We start from the raw sequence: 21,582 nt of genomic DNA, 5'->3' as shown, positions 1-21,582 counted from the left end.
AAAAGAGGGAAAAAAAGTAGTCCCTCCCCATGGGATTTTATGAATTCAGAGAGATGGCCCCAGGGCTGGCACTTGATAGGTGGGACCCGTCATTTTCAAAGGGATCTCCCTGGCTAACCCGGCCCCTGCCCTTGGCAGGGACAGAGGCACTACAAGACCTCTCAGCCCCATCAGCTGCCTCCCTGCCCACAGCCTCATCCCCCGTCTCCAAGGACCAGAGATGGTTCTGATAGGATTTGAACTCACCCCCCTCCCAAGGGGTTGCCGCCTCCTCCTGCTCCGTCCCCCCAGGAGATGCTGGCTCAGCCCCTAGGCCCAGTGCACAGAGGAATCTCTGTCCTGGTCCTGCCCCCGGGTGGGATGTTTATTGCTGGGTTGGCCTAAATAATGTGTCTTTCTGGGGTGGTGACTTGGCAGGAATACTCCATCGGCTACTTTCTCCGGGCCAAGAAGGGTGACCCCTGGCTGCTCCGGTGACTGGTTCCGGGCCTGCTGAAGGCTCTCTGAGGCAGCCCCTTCTCGGCCACTGGAGTTCCAGCAGCTTCCGAGAGGTGAGCTGGGGGCAGGAGCTTCCTCCCACCTCTGAGGGGTGTGGTGGGGCTGGGGCACCGTGGTGCACGGCCCCTCTTTGGGGCCCTGTTTTCCTGTCTACAGCCTTGCCCCTTTGTCCCCTTAGCAGGCCTGCTGGGGACTCACCTACTTCATCCTGAGGTCAGAGGGGAGACTAGGTGAGTCTCACGGCCTAGAAGTGTCGGTGTCCTTAGGGGTCTGTTCTCAGAGGGAACTTGGGGCCAGGCCAGGAACTCACACTCAAACCTCATCCAGGCAGATGAAGAGAAGATGACAGGTTCTTCTGGACACCGGTGGGCTCCTGTACCCGGGTCACCAGGGCCACCTGACCACTCCAGCCTGCCATTTAGAACCAGCTGCTTCCTGGTTCCAGACCTATTGCCCAGGTCTCGGGAACATGGGCTTATGGAGAGCTCCTGTTTGCAGGTCCACACCCTCTGGGGACTCTCACTGGCCTCTCTTCCGGAAGCCCTTCCCTTGGGCTCCTTCTCTAGCTGGAGGGAAAGAGGCTCCAGCTTTCAGGCTTGGCTCCCACACTGGCTCTGCCCAGGAGGTAGTGGGGAGACGGGGGCAGGTGTGGACCCCTCTACGGGCCTTGGTTTTAGTCCATGTAAATTGGGAGCTTTGGTGGTGGGTGAGGAGGTCCTGGCGGGCTCTTCCTAGGGCAAATATTGCTAAGGGTTAAGAAGGGAGGATGGTGGGGCGCCTGGGTGGCTCAGAGGGTTAAAGCCTCTGCCTTCGGCTCAGGTCATAATCCCAGGGTCCTGGGATCGAGCCCCACATCGGGCTCTTTCCTTGGTGGGGAGCCTGCTTCCTCCTCTCTCTCTCTGCCTGCCTCTCTGCCTACTTGTGATCTCTCTCTGTCCAATAAACAAATAAAATCTTAAAAAAAAAAAAAAAAAAGAAGAAGAAGGGAGGATGGTCACACTCAGGACGCCCACTCTGGGACAGGAAGGCCTGACACAGAGGCCACCTCTGCCTGACTGTGGACGGGCAGCCCTGTGGGGAGGACCTGCTCCGGGCAGGGTTCAGGGTAGCTCCAGCACTGGCCAGCCATCCATGAAAGTCCTGCTGTGGGCGTGAGGCAGGCCTGGGACTTCGGGGCAGAACAGCTCGTGTTATTCAGTAGACAAGCGTGGGGGAATCCCAGCCTGGGCATCTGCCCTCACCCGAGCCTCACTTTCTCCCTCCGGAGTGTAGCACCCATCTCATAGGTTATTTTAATTCAGGGAGGTCTGTCTGCAAAGTGCTTAGCACAGGAGAAAGCACCCAACATGCCAGAGCTGTTCTTCTTACCCTGATGATTACTGACATGGTTGTTCTTGTTCTTGGGGCCCAGGGAAGGGAAGCTGACCCTGAAGCGGAGCCTCCTGGAGTCCGTCTGGGTCCAGAGACATGGCAGGCCTGAGGGGGGAGCTCCAGGTCCGGATTTGGTCCAGGAGCTGGGTTGCACTCTTGATTTCCAGAGTCCGTGTCATCGGCCTGGGGCAGGAAGCAGAGCTGGGGACAGGACGCCCCCACCCCTGGTACAGCCTCCAACCTGCGGGGTGACTCGGGCAAGGGGTTGCTCTCTGAACCCCAACATCAGGCTTCCCACTGGACAGCCCTGTTTGCTACACTGTGGCTTTCTGTCTCAGGGCTGGCAGGGCGAGTTTTGGGGGCTGGAGTGGAGTGGGGCTCAGGAAGCCCATAGAGGTGGACAGCAGGGAGGGCAAGAGGCCTTGAATCCACCTTTGGCTCTCCCCACTGAGCCCCCCTGCCCAGTGGGGGTGTCTCCACAGCCTAGAAGACGGACCTTGGGTCCTCCCTCCACCCCACTTTTGTTTTAATGGAACACAAAGTAGTATTAACTTAACAAATGACTCCATCATGAACAGCCTGGAACTTAACAAAGCAAAAAGTGAAGGTAACACCTACCCCCCTGCCCCATATCTATTCTCCAGGGGGAACTCCTGCCAGTAGTCCAGTATGGATTCTTCCAGACCTTTTGTGTGCATTTACAAATCTACAGATATAAATAGTTGTATTTTTTAGAAATTGTGTTATAGATGCAGTTTTTTTTTATAAGTTAAAAACTCAGTTTTTAAGTATAAAAACATTGTGTAGCCACTATCTTAAAATTTCTGTAAAATACAGTTAAGCACCCACCCCCCAAAACACAAAAACCCAAAAGCAGCCCATAATTTTATCATTCCAGAAATGACCACTTAAAAAAAAAAGATTTTATTTACTTATTTGTCAGAATGAGAGAGAGAAATCACAAGCAGGCTCTCAGATGAGGGACTTCATCCCAGGACCGTGGGGTCATGACCTGAGCTGAAGGCAGACACTTAACTGACTGAGCCACCCAGGTATCCCCGGAAATAATCACTCTTAACACTTTATTCACTGACAGGCAGAAGCTATCTCCATATTTTCATTTGATTTATCTCCTCATTCTCTTTTATTTTTTGAATACTGTGATACATACAAATGATGTCATCCATCATACTCATAAGTTATAAAACGTAATAATATAACGACCCTCTTAAACCCATGTCCCACTGAAAGACCAGAGAGGTACAAGAACTGCATGGCTCTGTGTTTCCTCCTCTCCCCTCCCCTGAGTCCCTGCCTCCCCCACGAAGACAGCTGTGTTCTTGACTTTTGCTGGTTTAAAACTTTAATCATTTCAATAGGCAAAAAGCTAAACCTGTCCCTGGTTGTGAGGGCTGCCATCTATATGCTCAAACAACATAGCATGTAGTTTTATTTGTCTTCTGGGACTGGTCTTTTTCACCACTCATGTTTCTAAAATCCATGTCATTGTAGCTCATTCATTGTTCCCTGCTGTGTAATATCCCACCTGGGCATCCAGACAAGGATACAAATCCATTCTCCTGTTGATATATGGGCTGTTTCCGGTTTTGTGCTATGTCTAGCTCTGCTACTCCCAACTTTGTTGTGCACGTGGCAAGAATTTCTCCAGGATACATATCCAGGAACGGAAAGCATATTTTTACAATTTCCTTTTCCAGAATGATTAACTTATTTCACTTGCTTTCTTCGCTTGAACAGCCTGTAAATATCCTGGACATTTCTTCCTGGCGGTGCATAGCGCTTCTGCATCCTTCATTCTAGCTGGGCTGTGCCTTTGTGTGTTTGACTAAGTCCCGGTCAGGACTACTATCACATAAAACGATGTCACGAATACCCCGATAACTAAGAAGTAACACAACATTTTTAATCCTGACGACACCCCGTCAGGTTGTTCTTATTTTCCAGAGGCAGAGGAAGGGTAAATGATGTGCAAGCCTGAACAGCTAGCAGAGGGCACAGCTAGACTTGAATCCAAGGGAGGTCCCCCGAGTTCACCCACGGTGGCTAGTGGATACAAGGCTCTGGAGGCCCCTGGTAGGGGAGCCCAGGGAGAAACTCGACTGATTCCAAGCGCAGTGTGCCCCAGGACTCAGTTTCCCCATCCAGGTCCTGGCGGCAATAAAGCGAATAGAAGCGGCTCCGACTCACACTGAAGGGCTCCAGAAGGCTGTTATGTGTGTCGGGGGTGGTGGTGGGGGGGTTTATTGCCACTACAGGCTGCCCATAGGAGCAAGGGGGGCGCTAGTGCGGTCCCGGCCCGGGGTCGCCCGCCCCTCACCCTTCCCAGCCAGCGCCGCCCCGGGGCGGAGCCACCCGCGGCCCCTCCAGACTCCTCCCGCTTCCCTGGCCTGGGCCCGAGCGGTGACGGCGGCGCTAGGACCCGCCGGGCTGCGGCTGCGGCGGGGCCTGGGCGGCCGGAGCATCGCGGACCCCGGCTCTCAGCTCCCGGCGCCATGTGAGGGGGCTCGGGGGCCGCGGGGGGCCGGGCGCTCCCCGGGGGAGGTGAGCGGGCGCCGTGCGGAGGCGGGTAGCGGGAGGGGAGCGCTGCTTGCGCCCCGGGGCGGGGGCGGGGAGCCCCCAGGGCAGGGGTAAGATGCGGGGCCCCAGGTTTCCCCTAGACCCACTCCCGGCAGCCGCGCCTGGAGATCCCGGTCCTCGCGCCCATGGGCTGTCGCAGGGTTCGCGGGGCCCCTGCCGCTTACTACCTCGTTAGAGCTCGGGGACCTGCCGCCGTCCTGCCTCCCTCCTCTTCCCAGCTGGGGCTAGGGCTGTGGACAGTGCGGGAACTGGGGGAGGTCATCAGCGCAAGAGGGGGCGTAGAGGGTGAGTCGTACCCCGCCAGTGGACCCACGGGCTCCGCGACCCCCCATGTAGACATTAGGAGCCTCCCTCCCCCTTCTCCCCACAGCCCTCCTCCCACGAGGCTCGTGGGGGCGTCTCGACCCTGCCGGAGGACTCCCCCACGCCGAGAGAGGCAAAGCCCCCAAACAGAGAGCAGGGTGTGGCCCCCACCCTTAGCGCAGGGACTCAGCCCTCCTGCTCTGCCAGCCTCGGGGCTGAGGCCACACTCCTGGCCTCGCGCTCTGGGCTGCCAACTCCCCAGGCCTCCCCAGCCTGAGCAAGTCGCTCCCCAGCAGGCCTGCTCCCTAGTGCTCAGCCGGTGCTGAGCACACACTTGGTGGCCTCTGGCCCATTCCAGCCCGTGGAGATCCTGGAGGGAGATCCTGGCAAGCTCAGCCCCAGGCTGCTCCCTGAGAACAAGCCTGTAAACAGGGCTCCCCAGAAGACTCTGGGCAGCTCTGCCTCTCTGAACCTCAGTCTCCTAATCTGTGAAATGGGGAATAAGAGTCCTTCCCTTGCAGCGTTGCCGGGAGGATGGGGTGAGTGGGTGATGCGCAGTGTGGCTCCCTGCACACCTTCCTCCATATTAGAGGGAGTGGCTAGGCTAGGTGTCGGAGAAGGGGCAGTGTTTCCCTCGCAAGCTCAAGGTGAGGCAGGCCCCCAACAATGAATAACCACGAGATGAACAGCTACTGACAGGCACTGACCAAGCACTTTCAAGCCTGGTGCTTCCCTTGCCACATCTGCTTGAATCCTTTCAACAACCCTGTAAGTTACCTACTCTTATTATTCCCATTTCAGAGATGAGGAAACTGAGGCTCAGAGAGGTCACATGGCTTGCCCGAGGCCCCTCAGCCAGTAAGTGGTGGAACCGGGATTCGCACTGGCACCTGAGATGCTGTGACCATGGCCTTCTCAGAGCAGGATTGTGACGGGGCTGACCAGAGGGTCGTGGTCCTGGCTGAGGGCACTGCTCAGGCAAAGGTGGGAAAGTAGGGGTGGGCCTGGGAACTGGAGAGCCGTGGTGTTTCTGGAGCATGGGGCGTAAGAAGGAAACGGTAGTGAGAGGAGAGGCTCCGCCCAGAGACAGCTGGACCGTGAGGGCCTGGACGGCCAGAGGGTCAACGCTGATGGGTGAGACACTGGGATTCCGGACTCCCGTCTTGCGCCATAACGGGCTGTGAGTCCAAAGACAGGCTGCTTTTCTTTTCTAATGAGCCTCAGTTTCCTGATCTGTATCGCGGGCACTGGACCCAGTGAGAGGCCGGGTGAACTCCCTGATGGGCCCTCCCGCCCGGGAGAAATCTGAGACCTGGCCGGGGAGGAGGGGGGCTCCCGCGGAGAAGGGGCGGGGCCGGGCAGTGGGCGGAGTCGGGGACCAACCAATCAGGAGCGGCATTGGGGGAGCCTCCTTTGGCCTGAGGTTCTATGGCTATTCCTGGTGGCAGTGTAGGAGTAAACAGCGGCCAGGTCAGGGGGCGGAGATAGTGGCGGGAGCTGGGAGGCCCCTGGAGGGGAGGACAGAGCTGGGGAGCCCGGGGCCCTGTTTGTCCCTCTGCACATTCTTCCTCTGTCCTTGAATCTGCTGAAGGTGGCTGGTTGCAAGTACTTACTCCCTTTTGACAGGTGGGGAAATTGAGGTCTGGAGGGGAGCTAGGGACTGTGAGAATGTCCCCTCGCAGCGCCGGCCGCTGAGGGCAGATGGGCAGGAAGGAAGGGCTGTCCTGGGCTGCATCATCACTGGAGGCCCCCCAACACCCCACCCCCGAGGGTGGGGCTGTGATTATAGCTCATTGGTGAGTTGTGCCCTTAACTCCCCAAGATCTCATTGTTAATTAGCAGAATCATTCACTGAACCTCCTGCACCCAATCCCGTGGCTTTGGAGGGGGAGAGTGTGACTGAAGATCTGTGCCCACCCCACCCTCAGAGAGCTCTTAGCATAGCCAGGAGGTGATACACAGGAAGTTGCTGGCCTACCCCAGGCTTGGAGGATGAGAGGGCATGAGCAGGGTGCAAGAGGGCAGCTGTTCTAGATAGAAGGGACAGTTTGTGCAAGATCTGGAAGGGTGCCTGTGCAGAGGAGTCTGGGGACCTAGAAGGAATATTGCTTTATTCCAAGGCTGCAGGGGCCTCAGTCAGGGTCTGGGATAGGAATGCATGGGGCTCTTGCTGGGTGGGGGACAAGCCCCCAGCAGGGGAGTCAACTTTAAGGCCTGCTAGCTGTCTAGAAGAGCTAAGGTATGGGGAGGTCCCTGCTCAGGGAGCAGAGTGGGAGAGAACAAGGGGCAAGGAGAGAGGCATGGCTCTGCCACCACCCGGCTCTGTGACCACGGGCAGGTTCCTGCCCTTTCTGGGTCTCACTACCTCCCTCTGCAAAATGAAGAGCCTTGAAGTCATGGGTGGGTAGGAGGGCTGGTGGGGTGGGGAGGGTGTAGCCTTTGACCAGCTGTGCTAGAGGGAGAGCTCCCAAGCTGTAACCTTTCTGTGACTTGCAGGTGTGACCCCACATCCCTGCCCCCTGGGCCACCTGCAGGACGCCGGGCCCTGCCCCTCAGCAGACGCCGGAGAGACATGAGTAGCAACAAAGTAAGTCCCCCTTCACTTCTTGTCCCCATCTCAGCCTTTTGCTTCCTCAGCGAAATGGGCTCCTTTGGACCTGCCTCAGACCCAGGCCACCACCAGTGTCTCTCCCTTACCAAGAAGTGCCTGATGCCTGAGAGGCCATGGCTTGAGCTCTGCTGTGGCCACTGATCTCTGGCTTTGGCCAAGCCCCTGTGTCTCTCCGGACTTGGTCCACCTCTCTCTTCCTAGTTTTGACTGGTCCATCTGTGGTAAAGGGTGGGCGGAGAAGGTGACTGTGAAGGGTGGGGGGAGGAGGGGCAATGGTCAGAGTCAAAGAGGACAGGATGTTGTGAGCATCACCTTGAGGGTGTCAGAGTGATCCATGCATTCATGTTTTCCTGAGCACCTACTATGTGCCCGACCCCATGCACCCCTTTCCAGGGATCCACTGCAGAGCCCAAGGGTTGGAGTAGTGTGATGTGGGCATATCGATCTGGGTCTGATTGGGAGAGGGAAAGCACACAGTCATTTGAACAGGGAAAGATTAGGGGAAAGAATTCTCCACAACAGCCAGGCATCAGAGTAACGAGGACTTGGAATTCTAAGGAATACGGGAAGGAGCAGGCTCCAACTGCAGGGCTGAGGTCCAGGGCACAACTCTGGCCCACAGGATGGCAGAGAACCCACTGTGGCCCTGGGCCAGTGGAGTTGGCCTAAAGTTGTCATAAAACCACTCCCTGGGTCACAGGGAAGGCTGCCACTCCCAAGAGGCACTCGGAGCCCATACAGAACTGCTCCGGGGAGGGAGCTTATGGCCTCTGGTGTTTGAGTGTACAGCCTGAGCTGAACTCTGGAGAAGCTGTGATCACAGCGGGAGCTGGAGGCACTCTGCTCCCAGCCTGCCTGAAGGCAAGGGAGGGGGGTTGGAGGGGAGCTGCAGAGTGCGTCCAGCTGTTAGCTGCTGGCAGCTCCTGGCCACCGGGAACTGGGGCTGGAGCAAGTGCTGTGGGAGCCCTGTACTGTGGAGGGGCAAGGGCATGGACCACATGTCAGGCCCCCCAGCCGCAGGAAGCAAACTCCTTTTCTCCTGCACTGCCTCTCCAGTGCCATTTACCAACAAAGCTCAATCTGCAATTAACTGGCAAAGAAACACATGTAAGGGCCAAGGTCCATTTTCGCAGAGCAGGCAAAGAGGGTGAGCTTGGACCTGAGAGGCGATACATGAACAAGCAGCACGGGGATCTTAGCACAAGGAGCCAGGACTTCCAGATCTTGCCTGGCCGTGCAGGGCCTGGGCGGATTAATCCCAGCAGATACTTTGTATATCCCTTTCCTGCCCTGTCGGTGACACGGTGGGCCCTGAGTGCCCATGCACCGCAATTCCTGACCAGATCCATCCCCTCCAGGCTTAATGAAAGATAAATAAATTACAGAGAGTTCCTGTTTGGGGAAGACCTTGGGCCCTGTCCCTTGAATGCCCCAGCTGTCTCCAAGCATCCTTCCAGCTGTCCCCGGAGGGATCCCTCTGACACATGCAATCCAATCCAGCGAATCCTCCCTGAGAACCCTCTGGGCTTTTGTAATCCGGGAGCTGGGATATGGTGGCCATTGAGGCTGTCTCGGTCCCAGCCCTCAGAGGTTATGGTCTATCGGGGTAGGGAGAGGAGGATGGCAGTTTGAATGCAGTGTGACCAGTGCTGGGATGGGGGTGCTCAGGGGGCCAGAGGAGGTAGTGTCTGAGCTGGTCTGGAAGGATGAGCAGGAGGGAGCCGGGCAAGGCAGGTGGCAAGGACGAGGCGGAGGCCTGTGTGGTGGCTGGGCGCTCAGTGGCCTCTCCCCTCTCTAGGAGCAGCGCTCAGCGGTGTTCGTGGTCCTCTTCGCCCTCATCACCATCCTCATCCTCTACAGCTCCAACAGTGCCAATGAGGTCTTCCATTACGGCTCCCTGCGGGGCCGCACCCGCAAGCCCATCAACGTCAGGAAGTGGAGCATCACGGACGCGTACGTCCCGATTCTGGGCAACAAGGTAGCGCGACAGCTCTGGGGAGCTCCCTGAGACTGGGCTGATGGCTGACCCACCCCACGGCCCACCATCTCTGTTCCCACCTCCTCTACCTCTTCTCTCTGCTACTTCCATTCTTCCTAAATGAGAGTCAAGGCCCTGGCTTCCAGTTCCTTCAGCCCCCTATTGGCTGTGTGACCTCGAACAGGTGCCCTTGTCCCCCTCTGGGCCTCCATTTTCTTCAAGGTCCCATTTTTAGCCCTGATACCCTACTGCCTAGTGAGTCAGAATCCCTAAGGAGAGATGTCTCTGGTTTTCCCTGATCTCTGTCCCTGCTGGGGAGTCCACACAGGGTTTGGAAGCTGAGCACTGGAGGGCTTGACGATACAGAAACAGTCATAATAATGGCTGCGCTTTATCAGTTGCCTGCTGTGTGCTGGGTACTGTAATTAGCGGTAATCATCATACCGACCCTGTGAGGTCAGCATTGTTAGCTCCCTTGAAGAGATGGAGAAACCAAGACTCAGAGTCACTTGTCCAAAGCCACACCGCCAGGGAGGGGAGGAGCTACGGTATTGCCCCCCCACCTCCCAGACGTGCAGCTCAGTAGAGAACCCAAACATTATTCCCAGGACTTCTGTTTGCCTTGCGTAGCCATGAGACTGACCTCGTGTTTTTGGGATCCACCCTAGAAGCCTCTAAGCCCTAAATGTTTTCTAGGAGAACAAGGAGATAATCGTTGGCCTGGAATATGGACTCCACCTTCCAGGAGAAGGAGGTCTTCCAATCTGTGCCTGCCTCCCTCCCCTCCCTCACAAATCCTCCTGAATTTCTCAGGATCTGAATACACGCTTACTGGAAAGGGCCCATTAGCAGGTCTTCAGAGACAGATCAGCATCTGTCTCTAGACCCTAAGAGACCCTAAGAACTCTTAAAATAAAAATAATGGAACCTGGAAAAAAGCAGAAGAGCTTGAGATTGGGCGACACGGAAAAAAAGGGAAAGAGGCAGCACTGGGCTTATAGACAGGGATGCCAGTAGAGCTCGGGAAAGCTGGAACAGTCATCATTTGAGGTCCATGGGATCTGCCATCAGATCTCAGAGTAAGGATTCAGGGAGGACTGCCTGAAGGAGGTAGCTCCTGAGCTTGGGCTTAAAGGGTAAACAGGAATTCCACGGCAAGAAATTAGGCCCCAGAAAACATGTGGTTCTGACTCATTCACCAGTGGGGAAACAAAGGCCCAGAGGGGCTTCCACACCCTGTCCGGACTGACAAGGTGGGGTGTTGTTTGTGGGTGGTGCGGAAATGTCATGGGTGTCCTGGGGAGGATGTCCTCTTAGGGGAACTGGACTGGGCTGGGGCTCTGTGGCCATGTAGACCTGGGTTCCTACCCAGGTACTACCCTTCTCTGCTGTGTGACTTTGGGGATATCCCTGCATGACCTGTCCTCCTGTTCCTTCACTCTGCCCCAGCCGAGTGGCCTTCTTTTGCCTCTCAACACACTGTGGTCATTCCCATTTCAGAACCTCTGGTCTTGCTGTTTTTCCTGCCTTGTTAACTTTCCTACGTGGTTCCTTTTCATCTTCCAGGTCTCAGCTCCGAGGGCCCCCCACCGCCCTGCCCTGCCAGATGATCTTCCTAGAGTAGCCCCCACTCCTGTCGCTCTTGATCCCTTGCCCAAACTGTATTGTCTTTGTAGCACGTTTCACTCACCACCTGCCGTTAGTTTTTTAGTTGTTCACTGTCTGTGTCTCTGATCATGAGCCTTTTGAAGGCAGAAGGGGGGTCCCTTTTATTCATTGCTCTGTCCCTGATATTTGGCCATTAGCCAGTTGCTGTAATATTTATTGTCAAAGGAACAGTCTTCGGTTTCCTTGTCTTTAAAATGGGCAAAATAGGGTTACCTGGGTGGCTCATTCAGTTGGGTGTTTGACTCTCGATTGTAGCTCTGGCCACGATCTTGAGCCCGATGTCGGGCTCCATGTTTGGCGTCGAGCCTGCTTAAGATGCTTTCTCTCCCTCTGCCCACCCCTCCCCCCATCACACTCTCTAAATAAATAAATAAATAAAAATAAGTAAGTAAGTAAAATAAAATAGGCAAATTAATTCCTGCCTCCCAAGAGGCCTGGATGTACAGAGCATAGGGCCTGGCATTGAGTGGACATGACAGACGGTGTTGACTTTGCTCGCCCCCTCCCAGACGCTGCCCTCCCGGTGCCACCAGTGTGTGATCGTCACCAGCTCTAGCCACCTGCTGGGAACCAAGCTTGGCCCCGAGATTGAGCGAGCCGAGTGCACAATCCGCATGAACGACGCGCCCACCACGGGCTACTCAGCCGACGTAGGCAACAAGACCACCTTCCGTGTGGTCGCCCATTCCAGCGTGTTCCGTGTGCTGCGGAGGCCCCAGGAGTTTGTCAACCGGACCCCCGAAACCGTGTTCATCTTCTGGGGGCCCCCGAACAAGATGCAGAAGCCCCAGGGCAGCCTTGTGCGTGTCATCCAGCGGGCAGGCCTGGTGTTCCCCAACATGGAGGCCTATGCCGTCTCTCCCGGCCGCATGCGCCAGTTTGACGACCTGTTCCGGGGTGAGACGGGCAAGGACAGGTACCAGCCTCCTGCCTGCCCCCTCTGGCCAGCCCCTTGCTCCCCATCAGCATTCTCTGCCGGAGGGCCTGCTGTACCCAGCATGCACTGCTCTGAGGGTGTGATCACTTCCTGCCACCCTCTGGTCACGTTTTCCAGGGGAATTTTCTTCATGTCCAGCCCCTAGCAGGAGTTACTTCCAACATACTCTGCACTGTCATGTCTCCCCAGGAGGGCTTCCTCCCAGCATGCACTGCTCCGAGGGAACAGGGCTCCCAGCATGCTCTGCTCTAAGGTGGCATACGCCTAGCATTTTTCTAGGAGAGCTCCCAATGGCTCATGGCCGGTATTCACTGAACCGAGCATGTCTTACTTTAGTCATATAGTTGCTCCCAGCATGATCTATCCTAAGAATACATCTTTGCCAGCATGTCCTTTTCTGGCTGATCTCTCCAAAAAAGCTAGGCCAGTGCTATCCAGTAGAAATATAATGCAAGCCATATATGTAATTTAAATTTCTGTAGTAGCCAAATTAATAAAGTAAAAAGAAACAGGTGAAATTAATCTTAATATATTTTATTTAACCCAATACATCCAGCATATAGATCCTATACTTTGTTTTATCCCTAAATAGTTAGGATTTGAAGGAGCTATTGTAAATTGTATTTAAAGTTTTAGGGGGTTCCCAATTACTCATTGCTAATATACAGAAATACGATTGATTTTTGTGTCTTGACTTTGTATCCTATAATCCTGCCAAACTTACTTACTGGTTCTGGGAGATTTTTCCAGGTTCATTGGGATTTTCTATACATGTAATCATATCATAAGGACATGTAATTCAGAACAGTTTTATTTCTTCCTTTCCAGTGGTATGCTTCTTATTTCTTTTTCTTGCCTTATTACATTGGCTAGGACTTTTGACACAAGGTCAGATTGTATGGAGAGTGGTGAGAGTAGACATCCTTGGCCTTGGTCTCAGTCTTAGTGGGAAAACATTTGGTCTTTCATCATTGAATAAGATGTTAGCTGTAGAGTTTTTAGCTGTCCTTTATTGAGTTGAAGAAGTTCCCTTCTCTAATTTGTTAAGAGTTTTCATCATTATTGGATATTAAGTTTTATCAAGTGTTTTTCTGTATCAGTTGATATGCTTATGTGGTTTTTCCTTAAGGCTATAAGTATGGTGGATTATGCCACCATGTATATTTTTGAATATTGAATCAGACTTGTATTATTAGAGTAAACTTCACTTGGTTGTAGTGTATTATTTTATATATTGCTGGATACGACATGCTAATATTTTGTTGAGATTTTTGTGTCTGTGTTCATGAGAGATATCAATCTGTAGTTTTCTACTGTCTTTGCCTGGCTTTGGTCTTATGGGTAATGCTGGCCTCAGAAAAATGTGTAGAATTGGTGTTATTTCTTCTTTAAATGTTTGGTAGAATTTGCCAGTGAAACTGTCTAGGCCTGGAGAGTTCTTTTTTGAAGGTTTTGAACGATGAATTCAGTTTCTTAATAGTCACACATACTCAGGTTAATCTGTTTCATATTGGCTGAGTTTTGGTTTCATCTTGATTTTCAAGGAATTGGCCTATTTCATCTAAGTTGGGAAATTTATGTACATAATTGTTTATGGTTTGCTTACCGCCCTTCCATATCTGCAGGGTCTGTGAGGATAGTCTCTGTTTTATTCTTGATATTGGTAATTTATGTCTTTTCTCTTTTTCTTTGTCAGTCTCCTGAGAGGTTTATTTTCTATTTAAACTTCCCAAAGGGGGCGCCTGGGTGGCTCAGTCGTTAAGCGTCTGCCTTCGGCTCAGGTCATGATCCCAGGGGTCCTGGGACTGAGCTTCACATCGGGCTCCCTGCTCAGTGGGAAGCCTGCTTCTCCCTCTCCCTCTGCTGCTCCCCCTGCTAGTGTTCCCTCTCTCGCTGTGTCTCTCTCTGTCAAATAAATAAATAAAATCTTTAAAAAAAAAACACAAAAAACTTTCCAAAGAACCACCTTCCATTAAATATATCCAAACTATTTTTAGTTAAACATATAGTCAAAAACCACCAGTGACATTTTATGTGTGTGTGTATGTGTGTGTGTGTTTTATTTGACAGATCACAAGTAGGCAGAGAGACAAGCAGAGAGAGAGAGAGGGAAGCAGGCTCCCTGCTGAGCAGAGAGCCCAATGCGGGACTCGATCCCAGGACCCTGGGATCATGACCTGAGCCGAAGGCAGAGGCTTTAACCCACTGAGTCACTCAGGTGCCCCTGTGTGTGTGTTTTTAAAGATTTTATTTATTTGACAGAGAGAGATCACAAGTAAGGAGAGGGGCAGGCAGAGAGTGAGGGGGAAGCAGGCTCCCTGCTGAGCCTGCTTCCTGAGCCCAATGCAGGCTCTATCCCAGGACCCTGAGATCATGACCTAAGCCAAAGGCAGAGGCTTAACCCACTGAGCCACCCAGGTGCCCCAATTTTCTGTGTTTTTTTTTTTCACACTAAAACATCCCATGCGTATTTTACACTGATGGCACATTTCAGCCGCAAGTTGTGCCCACATGTGGCTCCTGGCTGCTGTAGTGGGCAGCTCAGCTCTAGACCCTTGGCTCCTTCCTATGCCTTGCTCTGAACCTGGGGTCACAGCATGACCTCTGATGAGTCTCCCGTTAGGTGTTTGCTCCTAGCGTGGTGACAGCAGCTTCTAGCAAGTTCCATCAAGCAAGACCATGAGTCTAGTAAGTTCATGGTCACTTGCAACTTGCCCTGCTGTGACTAAATCTCCAGGAGTTGATTCCCAGCATGCGCTGTTCCTCCAGAGGAGCTCTCTCCACACCCCTTATCTCTGCCCAGACAAGCCCTCTGCCAGTATGTTACATGCTCCCACAGTGGGGCTGGACTAGGGGGTCCCTGAAGTGGGGACAGGGACCTTAGGGCGGGGGAGGGAGAGTTCTGGGAAACTCCAGGTGGGTTGACCATTCCTTCCCATCCGCATGCCCCCTCTCTGCCCGCAGGGAGAAGTCCCATTCGTGGTTGAGCACCGGCTGGTTCACCATGGTCATAGCGGTGGAGCTGTGTGACCACGTGCATGTCTATGGCATGGTCCCCCCGGACTACTGCAGGTGAGCCCCCCTCCAACAACAACCAGTCACTGGCTTCAGGATGGAACCCCGGAGATTTTGGCTGGGGGGTGCCTTTGAGGGCTTCTGTTTTATGGCATTCAAACCGCTCTGCAGAGATCTAGGCTTCTACCTTTGGGGGCCTCCCCCCAACTCAGCCAGAGTCCAGAGTTCGTATATTAATAATAACTATCATTAATATTATCACATGACAAGCCCGCTAGGTGACAGTGTTCTTCACTGAGTGCTGACCGTGTTCCAAGCCTGGCTACATTTGTTACATCATTTACTCCTCACAGGGACCCTAATGGATAGTTGCTTTATTCTTTCTGTTCCATAGATGAGAAAAACTGAGGAAGGCATTTTGTGAGTGGCCTAAGGTCCCACAAACAGTAAGCACTGGGGCCAGGCTCCAGAGCCTTATTTCTTACCACTACCCTACACTACCACCCTCTTAAGGAAAGGAAAAATTTCAATCATATTAAAAACAAAACAAAACAAAACAAAAACCCCCACAAAGTTGGATGGTCATAAACCTAGTCCATCCTACATCCATTTTACAGATGGGGAAACTGAGGCCCTGGGAGGGGCAGGGATTTCCCCCGCTGAAGTCCTCTAGCAAGTCAGGAGCTGGAAGGGCTGGGCCCCGCTGGTGCCTCCTGTGCCCTGACCACTCCCATCTGCTCTGCCCCAGCCAGCGGCCCCGCCTCCAGCGCATGCCCTACCACTACTATGAGCCCAAGGGGCCGGACGAGTGTGTCACCTACATCCAGAATGAGCACAGCCGCAAGGGCAACCACCACCGCTTCATCACCGAGAAGAGGGTCTTCTCCTCCTGGGCCCAGCTGTACGGGATCACCTTCTCCCATCCCTCCTGGACCTAGGCCACCCCGCCTGTGGACCTCCCACGTGGTGGGGGGGAAGGCGGGAGAGACCACTCTCTCCTCCCAGCCACTCAACCAAGGGCCATCTCCTGGCCAATCAAAGCTGGCCAGAGTACCTTCGGGCCAATGAGGGCCTTGTATCCTCCAGCCAGTGAGGGCCTGGGGGTGTCTCTTGGCCAATCAGGGATTTGGATTTGAGCTATGTGGTTAATCAGGGGTGTTGGAAGTATTTCTTGTCCAGTCAGGGTCTGAGCAGTCAATCAGGGTATTTCTGAAGTTATCTGAGGCTAAGGACATGTGCTTTCCCATGAGGCCTTGGTTCAGAGCCCCAGGATGGACACCGCCCCTCCCCCATCACTCCCTGTTGGCTGGGACAGTGGGGTTCTGTCCTGCAGAGCTGGGAACTCTGCTGCTCCCTCACTTCCCAGAGCCAGAAAGAGAGGTTGCATGGGAGTGGGAGCTGTGTCTGGAGGCCAGGCCAAGGGCATTTGGGAGCTTGTCAGGGGGATCTTAGAGGTAGGAGCTAGCATCTGGGTCTTGGCTCTGCGCTGAGTGGCTTTGGACAAAACTCTTGCCCTCTCTCTGGTCGCCCTCCTGCCTGTGTCAGGTTCTAACGTGGAGTCTGAGGCCCCCTTCCCACTTTCCCCACTGACCTCCTTGGGTCTGTCTTCCCTAAGACGGACCCCTCCCGCCACCACCCCCTTGCTGGGGGGCTCAGCTCCTTGGGGGTCTGGAGTCCTTTTCCTCACCTCCTCCTGGAAACTTAGGGTATTTTTGCATAAACTCCCACAGGGTTTGGGGGGGTGGGATCTAATAGGAAAGGAACAAACCTTCAGTGGTTTCTGTAGTCCCTCCACTCAGCTGCCATTAGTTTGGCTCTTAAAGAGCCAGGCTCCTTTTCTGCCATCCAGCAGTCAGGCTTTCCACCTGTTGGAGTAGCCTTCGGGGTACTTCAAAGAGGGTTAATCCCAGCCAAACTGGGGTTTCACACAGCCCCTTTTTCTGCAGCTGCTGGAGTCATCCAAGGGTCTCCCCTCAGCTGGGTCTGGGAAGGCTCTCAGGGCCCGGGAGCCCCATTGCCTGGGTTCTGCCCCCTCACTCTACACCAGGCACTTTATTGCTGGACCTCAGTGGGGTGGACTTGCCCCTGCTCTTCCAGAGTCCGGAAGGGAAGACTGGAGGGCTTCCTGGAGGAGGCTGTGGAGCGGGAGGGGTCAGGTGGAGAGGAAGAGGCCAGCAGCAAGCCTTTGCACATTGGGGTGGGGGCTGGGAGCCGGCGACTACCCCAGACTCTGTTTTGTAATGATTTGTTCAGGAATAAATGCGTCTAAATTCTGGTTCCATTTCCTGTGTCTCTGGGATTGAGCTTGGCTCCCTCTGGCCTGGCTATGGGCTTCCTCAGGACAGTGCCCATGCCCTCCAGCCTGGGAGCTCACACACAGGATGGCTAGCTTCCGCAGCCTGCCAGTGAGTCATGCGTTTTGTAGCTTGGGTGGAGACCTGGGAGCTCCAGAGGTGTTCGGGTTCCTGAACCAAGCCCACCTGGCTGTTCCAGTCCCTCCTCCCACTTCCTGTGTGACCTCAGGCAAGTCATCTCACCTCTTAGAGCCCTGGTTCCCTAATGGGTGAGACAGGTCCAGACACTGCTCTCCTGGTTCTAGGAAGTTCTAGGAAGGGGAGGGGCCTTCTGGCAGTTCCGTCCCAGGCAGGCCCTGGAGGGTGCTAAGGACAGTGGGCCAATGACACAGGGCACTTTGTAGAGGTGACATTCTTCTGAGGCCCGAAGGATGAGGAGGAGGCCTGTACAAGTTTGGGGGAAGTGCTTCTGGCAGGGAGAGGTGGGAGGGGAGGAAATGATAACACTGTCCCAGAAAGCTTCATGGGACTGGAGGGGAGAAGCAGGAGCAGCACAATGAGGGGGAGACTGCAGTCGGGGGGTGGGTGCGGGGGGTGCTCGGAGTTTGGCTCTAGAGCCTGGGGATGCTGAGGGCAGGGAGTGGAAATTTCCTGCAGGGCCCAGCGGGAAGGAGGCCGCAGGGCTGCGGCCCTGGGAGGAGCCTGGTGAGTCCTGGACTCAAGAGGGCTGCCACCACCCTCTAGGCAAAAGGGTTTGTTTACTTGATGTTGGCAAGAGGAAGGGGGTCTGTGACCCTGGCAGATTACAACCTGTTTAGGCAGATAAGATGCCCTTGGGAGCAGAGGCCTGACAAAGGGCGCTGTGTGAGATGAGGGCGGGCTGCGGGGAACCGTGGGGGAAGAGCTCTCCCCGGGCACAGGGCCAGCTCAGAGGGTGGGCCACAGAGCTGGGAGGTGAGAGGGGCACACTGCGTTTGTCTCTTGCTCAAGCATAGGTTCACGTGATAGGCAGCCCCATGCCATGCGCTGCACTGAGTGCAACTGGTGAGGGAGGGAATGTCAGGTGGGGAGAAGGGCCTGAACAAAAGCCTGGAGGGGGGACCCCACTCAAGTCAGCAGTGAGCCCACAGAAGGAGGGAGCAATGGGAGATGAGACTACTTGGGGCCAGACGGGAGAAGGCCTTGAGTATCAGCACGAGGTGGGCTAAGTCACAGTCCTTGGCCAGCAGCAGGATGGACAGGAGGCCACGGCTCACCAGGTACAGTAATGGTGGTGGTGGTTGGCCTGTCGGAGGGACAGGGACTCTTGCAAAGTCTTTACACGGGGTGGCGGGGAGGGCTAAGACCTTGCATAGGAATGGAGAGCCGGCAATATGGCCCACTTCCAGTCCCACGTAAAGGCTTCTGGGAATCTGGGTGCAGGCAGAGGTTTCACGGTAGTTTCTCTCCCAGAATACTGTGGCCCTTTGGTCTGCTCATTGGTGGGCATGAAGGGGGGTGCCAAAGGCGGGCATTAAGAGGGGGGTTGTTGGAGCGCCTGGGTGGCTCACTTGGTTACGGGTTACGATCTGCCTTCGGCTCAGGTCATGGTCCCAGGGTACTGGGATAGAGACCTGCATAGGGCTCTCTGCTCAGCAGGGAGTCTGCTTCTCCCTCTCTCTCTGCCTGCTACTCCCCCTGCTTGTGCTCTCTCTATGTTAAATAAATGAATAAAATCTTAAAAAAAAAAAAAAAAAAAAGAGGGGGGTTGGTTGCTGGGGTGAGACAGTTCAATTTAGCACCAGAAGGTAGGAATTGGGAAGATGCCGAGGGGAGGAGGCGTGGGGCCCTCCACACCACAAACTCACTGCCTCAGATGGGACCCAGCAGAGACTGGTCCACTCACTGCCAAAACTAACTTCCTAAAGCCACCTCACTATGTTCCTCTTTCCTCTGAAATCTTCACTGGCTCCCCAGTGTGGCCAGGACCAAACCTACCTCTTCCTTTCAGGTTCAAAGCCCCCCATATCCCTGTGTATCCCTTTCCCAGTTACCTCTCTGAGGCTCCTACCCCCCACCGCTTCCTTGGGTTGGGGGCATCTCCCAGCAGCTGCAGACCCTACGCGTGCTTCCTAAAGTAGCCTCCAGCTACTTCCTGCAAGGCTCAATTCAGCACCCACAGGGTCCAGCTGGGCTGTGCGTGGTTCCAGCTGCGAGCCTCAGAGTGACGCTGCCTCCCAGTCAGTCTCTCCCCAGCTGGCTTGTCTTCAAGCCTTGGGATTCTTTCTTTCACCAAAATATATTTTAAATATTTAAAAAACTGGTTTCAGGGCACCTGGGTGGCTCAGTCGGTTAAACCTCTGACCTCAGCTCAGGTCATGATCCCAGGGTCCTGGGATCAAGCCCTGCATCGGGCTCTCTGCTCAGCGGGGAATCTGCTTGTCCCTCTGCAACTCACTTCTCTCTCTCTCTCAAATGAATAAATAAAACCTTTAAAAATGAAAATAATAATAAGGTTTCATTTCATATGTTTTTAGTTTTTTTTTGTTTTGTTTTGTTTTTTAAGATTTATTTGAGGGCCGCCTGGGTGGCTCAGTGGGTTAAAGCCTCTGTCTTCGGCTCGGGTTGTGGTCCCAGGGTCCTGGGATCCAGCCCTGCATCGGGCTCTCTGCTCAGCTGGGAACCTGCTTCCCCCTCTCTCTGTCTGCCTGCCTCTCTGCCTACTTGTGATCTCTGTCTGTCAAATAAATAAATAAAATCTTAAAAAAAAAAAAAAGATTTATTTGAGCACAAGCAGGGTGAGGGGCAGAGGGAGAGGGAGAAGCAAACTCCCCGCTGTGCTGGGAGCCCAGAGCAAGGCTCCAACCCCGGACCCTGAGCCAAAGGCAGACACCTAACCGACTAAGCCACCCAGGTGTCCTAGGTTTTTTTTTTTTTTTTTTTTTTTTTTTCACGTAATAAAGTAACATAAACCATTCAAATGATACAAGATAGAAGGTATCACCTGGTCCTAGTCCCTGTTAATAGTCTAAATATAATCTTCCAGACTTTCCTCCATGCAGTGTTTTTCCTTACCCCCTCTCCCTTCTCTCCTTCCCTTTTTCCTCCCTCTCTTCCTCCCTGCCTCCTTTTTTCATTTTTTAGGTTATAACTAGGGGAAAAAATCCAGAGACTTTAATATCCCAGCATTGGTGGAAAATCCACAGGTCATACACAAATAAAATAATCAAAACAGGTTCTCACAAAAATTTGGATGGCTGGAAAGCTCACTGAACTTCCAAATTGCTCAAATAGAATTATAAAAAAGCAAAATTGTGTTTTTCACAGAGACTTCAACATGTCTGAGACAAGAATGCAGAATAAAATAGATACTTAAAATTGTTTTTATTTTCTATTTTTTAAGATTTTAAAATTTCTTATTGTGGCAAAAACCACATAAAATTTACCACTTACTCATTTTTAAGTGTACAGTTTGGGAGTGTTAAGTACACTTACCTTGTTGTAAAACATCTCCAGAACTTTCTCATCTCATGTGTCTGAAAGTTTAAATCTATTAAACAGCAACTCTGAGTTTCCCCTTCCCCACCCAGCCCCTGGCTGCCATTCTTTCTGTTTCTATGAATTTGAGCATTCTAGATACTCCATATCCTTAGTATCATACAATATTTATCTTTTTGTGACTGGCTTATTTCACTTAGCCTCATGTCCTCAAGGTACATCTGTGTTAAAATAGTTTTATGTATAAAGTAATAGGTGCTTGTTTTATTTTTAGAAAGAAAGCCAGCCAGCCAGCCTCTGAGTAAGAAGTGAAAGTCCCAGCTCCTTGAAGGGGTCATGTACATACCCCCACCCCCTCTGTTCTGCTTCATTTCATTGTCTTAAAGATACATTCGGTTTGATTATAAGACAACACGATTTCAGAGACGTTAAAAAAAAAAAAAAAAAACCACGCCAAACCCGTAGGAATAGATTTTATACACACACGCCCCTGCATGTTTAGAATTATTTTCACTAGGCTCTTTGCCTAGTTCTCTTGCTTGGGCAGCCGGCTACACAGACCTCTGGTTTCCTTTCTCTTAAGGACAAAAACTGCAGAAGTCTTACCTCGCCCCAGCCTGGCTGTACCACCATCCCTCCTATCAGTCATGCCCCACTGGCACTGGAGAACCATCTGCACACAATTTGTGCCCATGCAGAATGGAGGTCTGAGAACTGTAAATCCAGGAGCACAAATTTGGGGAGCAACCCAAATCGTGTCCCGTTGAGGAGTAAAAGCCAGGGGTCTTCATTAGCAAATTGCAGAAGTATTAGGAAGACCACACAAATTGTT

The 21,582-nt window shown here is 53.2% G+C and overlaps 1 protein-coding gene across 3 annotated transcripts; it reads left to right on the top strand.

Moving 5' to 3' along the window:
- LOC111146239 (ST6 N-acetylgalactosaminide alpha-2,6-sialyltransferase 6) lies at positions 1 to 15,975 on the top strand. 3 transcript variants are annotated; one of them, XM_022501702.1, is made up of 8 exons: positions 1 to 551; positions 677 to 728; positions 5,572 to 5,628; positions 7,267 to 7,357; positions 9,180 to 9,359; positions 11,537 to 11,943; positions 14,929 to 15,036; positions 15,728 to 15,975. In XM_022501702.1, exons 3-8 carry the CDS (start codon positions 5,603 to 5,605, stop codon positions 15,915 to 15,917), a joined length of 1,002 nt encoding a protein of 333 aa, XP_022357410.1. In that variant the 5' UTR covers positions 1 to 551; positions 677 to 728; positions 5,572 to 5,602; the 3' UTR covers positions 15,918 to 15,975. The 3 variants fall into 3 exon arrangements, with proteins under 3 accessions (XP_022357410.1, XP_022357409.1, XP_022357411.1); XM_022501701.1 differs by lacking the exons at positions 1 to 551; positions 677 to 728 and adding an exon at positions 6,397 to 6,566 and having other exon boundaries at positions 4,660 to 5,628; XM_022501703.1 differs by lacking the exons at positions 1 to 551; positions 677 to 728; positions 11,537 to 11,943 and adding an exon at positions 6,397 to 6,566 and having other exon boundaries at positions 4,660 to 5,628; positions 15,728 to 15,788.
- The last annotated feature ends 5,607 nt before the right edge of the window (positions 15,976 to 21,582 follow it).

The sequence above is a fragment of the Enhydra lutris genome, unplaced genomic scaffold (genome assembly GCF_002288905.1).
Source record: "Enhydra lutris kenyoni isolate GAN:26980312 unplaced genomic scaffold, ASM228890v2 scaffoldscaffold13, whole genome shotgun sequence".
NCBI classification, from domain to species: Eukaryota; Metazoa; Chordata; class Mammalia; order Carnivora; family Mustelidae; genus Enhydra; species Enhydra lutris.
The sequence above is the reverse complement of the archived record's forward strand: the minus strand, read 5'-3'. Positions and strand labels throughout refer to the sequence as shown.

What these genes read in the sequence shown, in the direction of transcription:
- LOC111146239 (XM_022501701.1), top strand. Translation starts at nt 6,472, where the DNA reads ATGGGCAGGAAGGAAGGGCTGTCCTGGGCTGCATCATCACTGGAGGCC. An exon ending in GGTGAGACGGGCAAGGACAG is followed by an intron (nt 11,944 to 14,928) that starts GTACCAGCCTCC and finishes CTCTGCCCGCAG; the next exon opens with GGAGAAGTCCCATTCGTGGT. An exon ending in GTCCCCCCGGACTACTGCAG is followed by an intron (nt 15,037 to 15,727) that starts GTGAGCCCCCCT and finishes GCTCTGCCCCAG; the next exon opens with CCAGCGGCCCCGCCTCCAGC.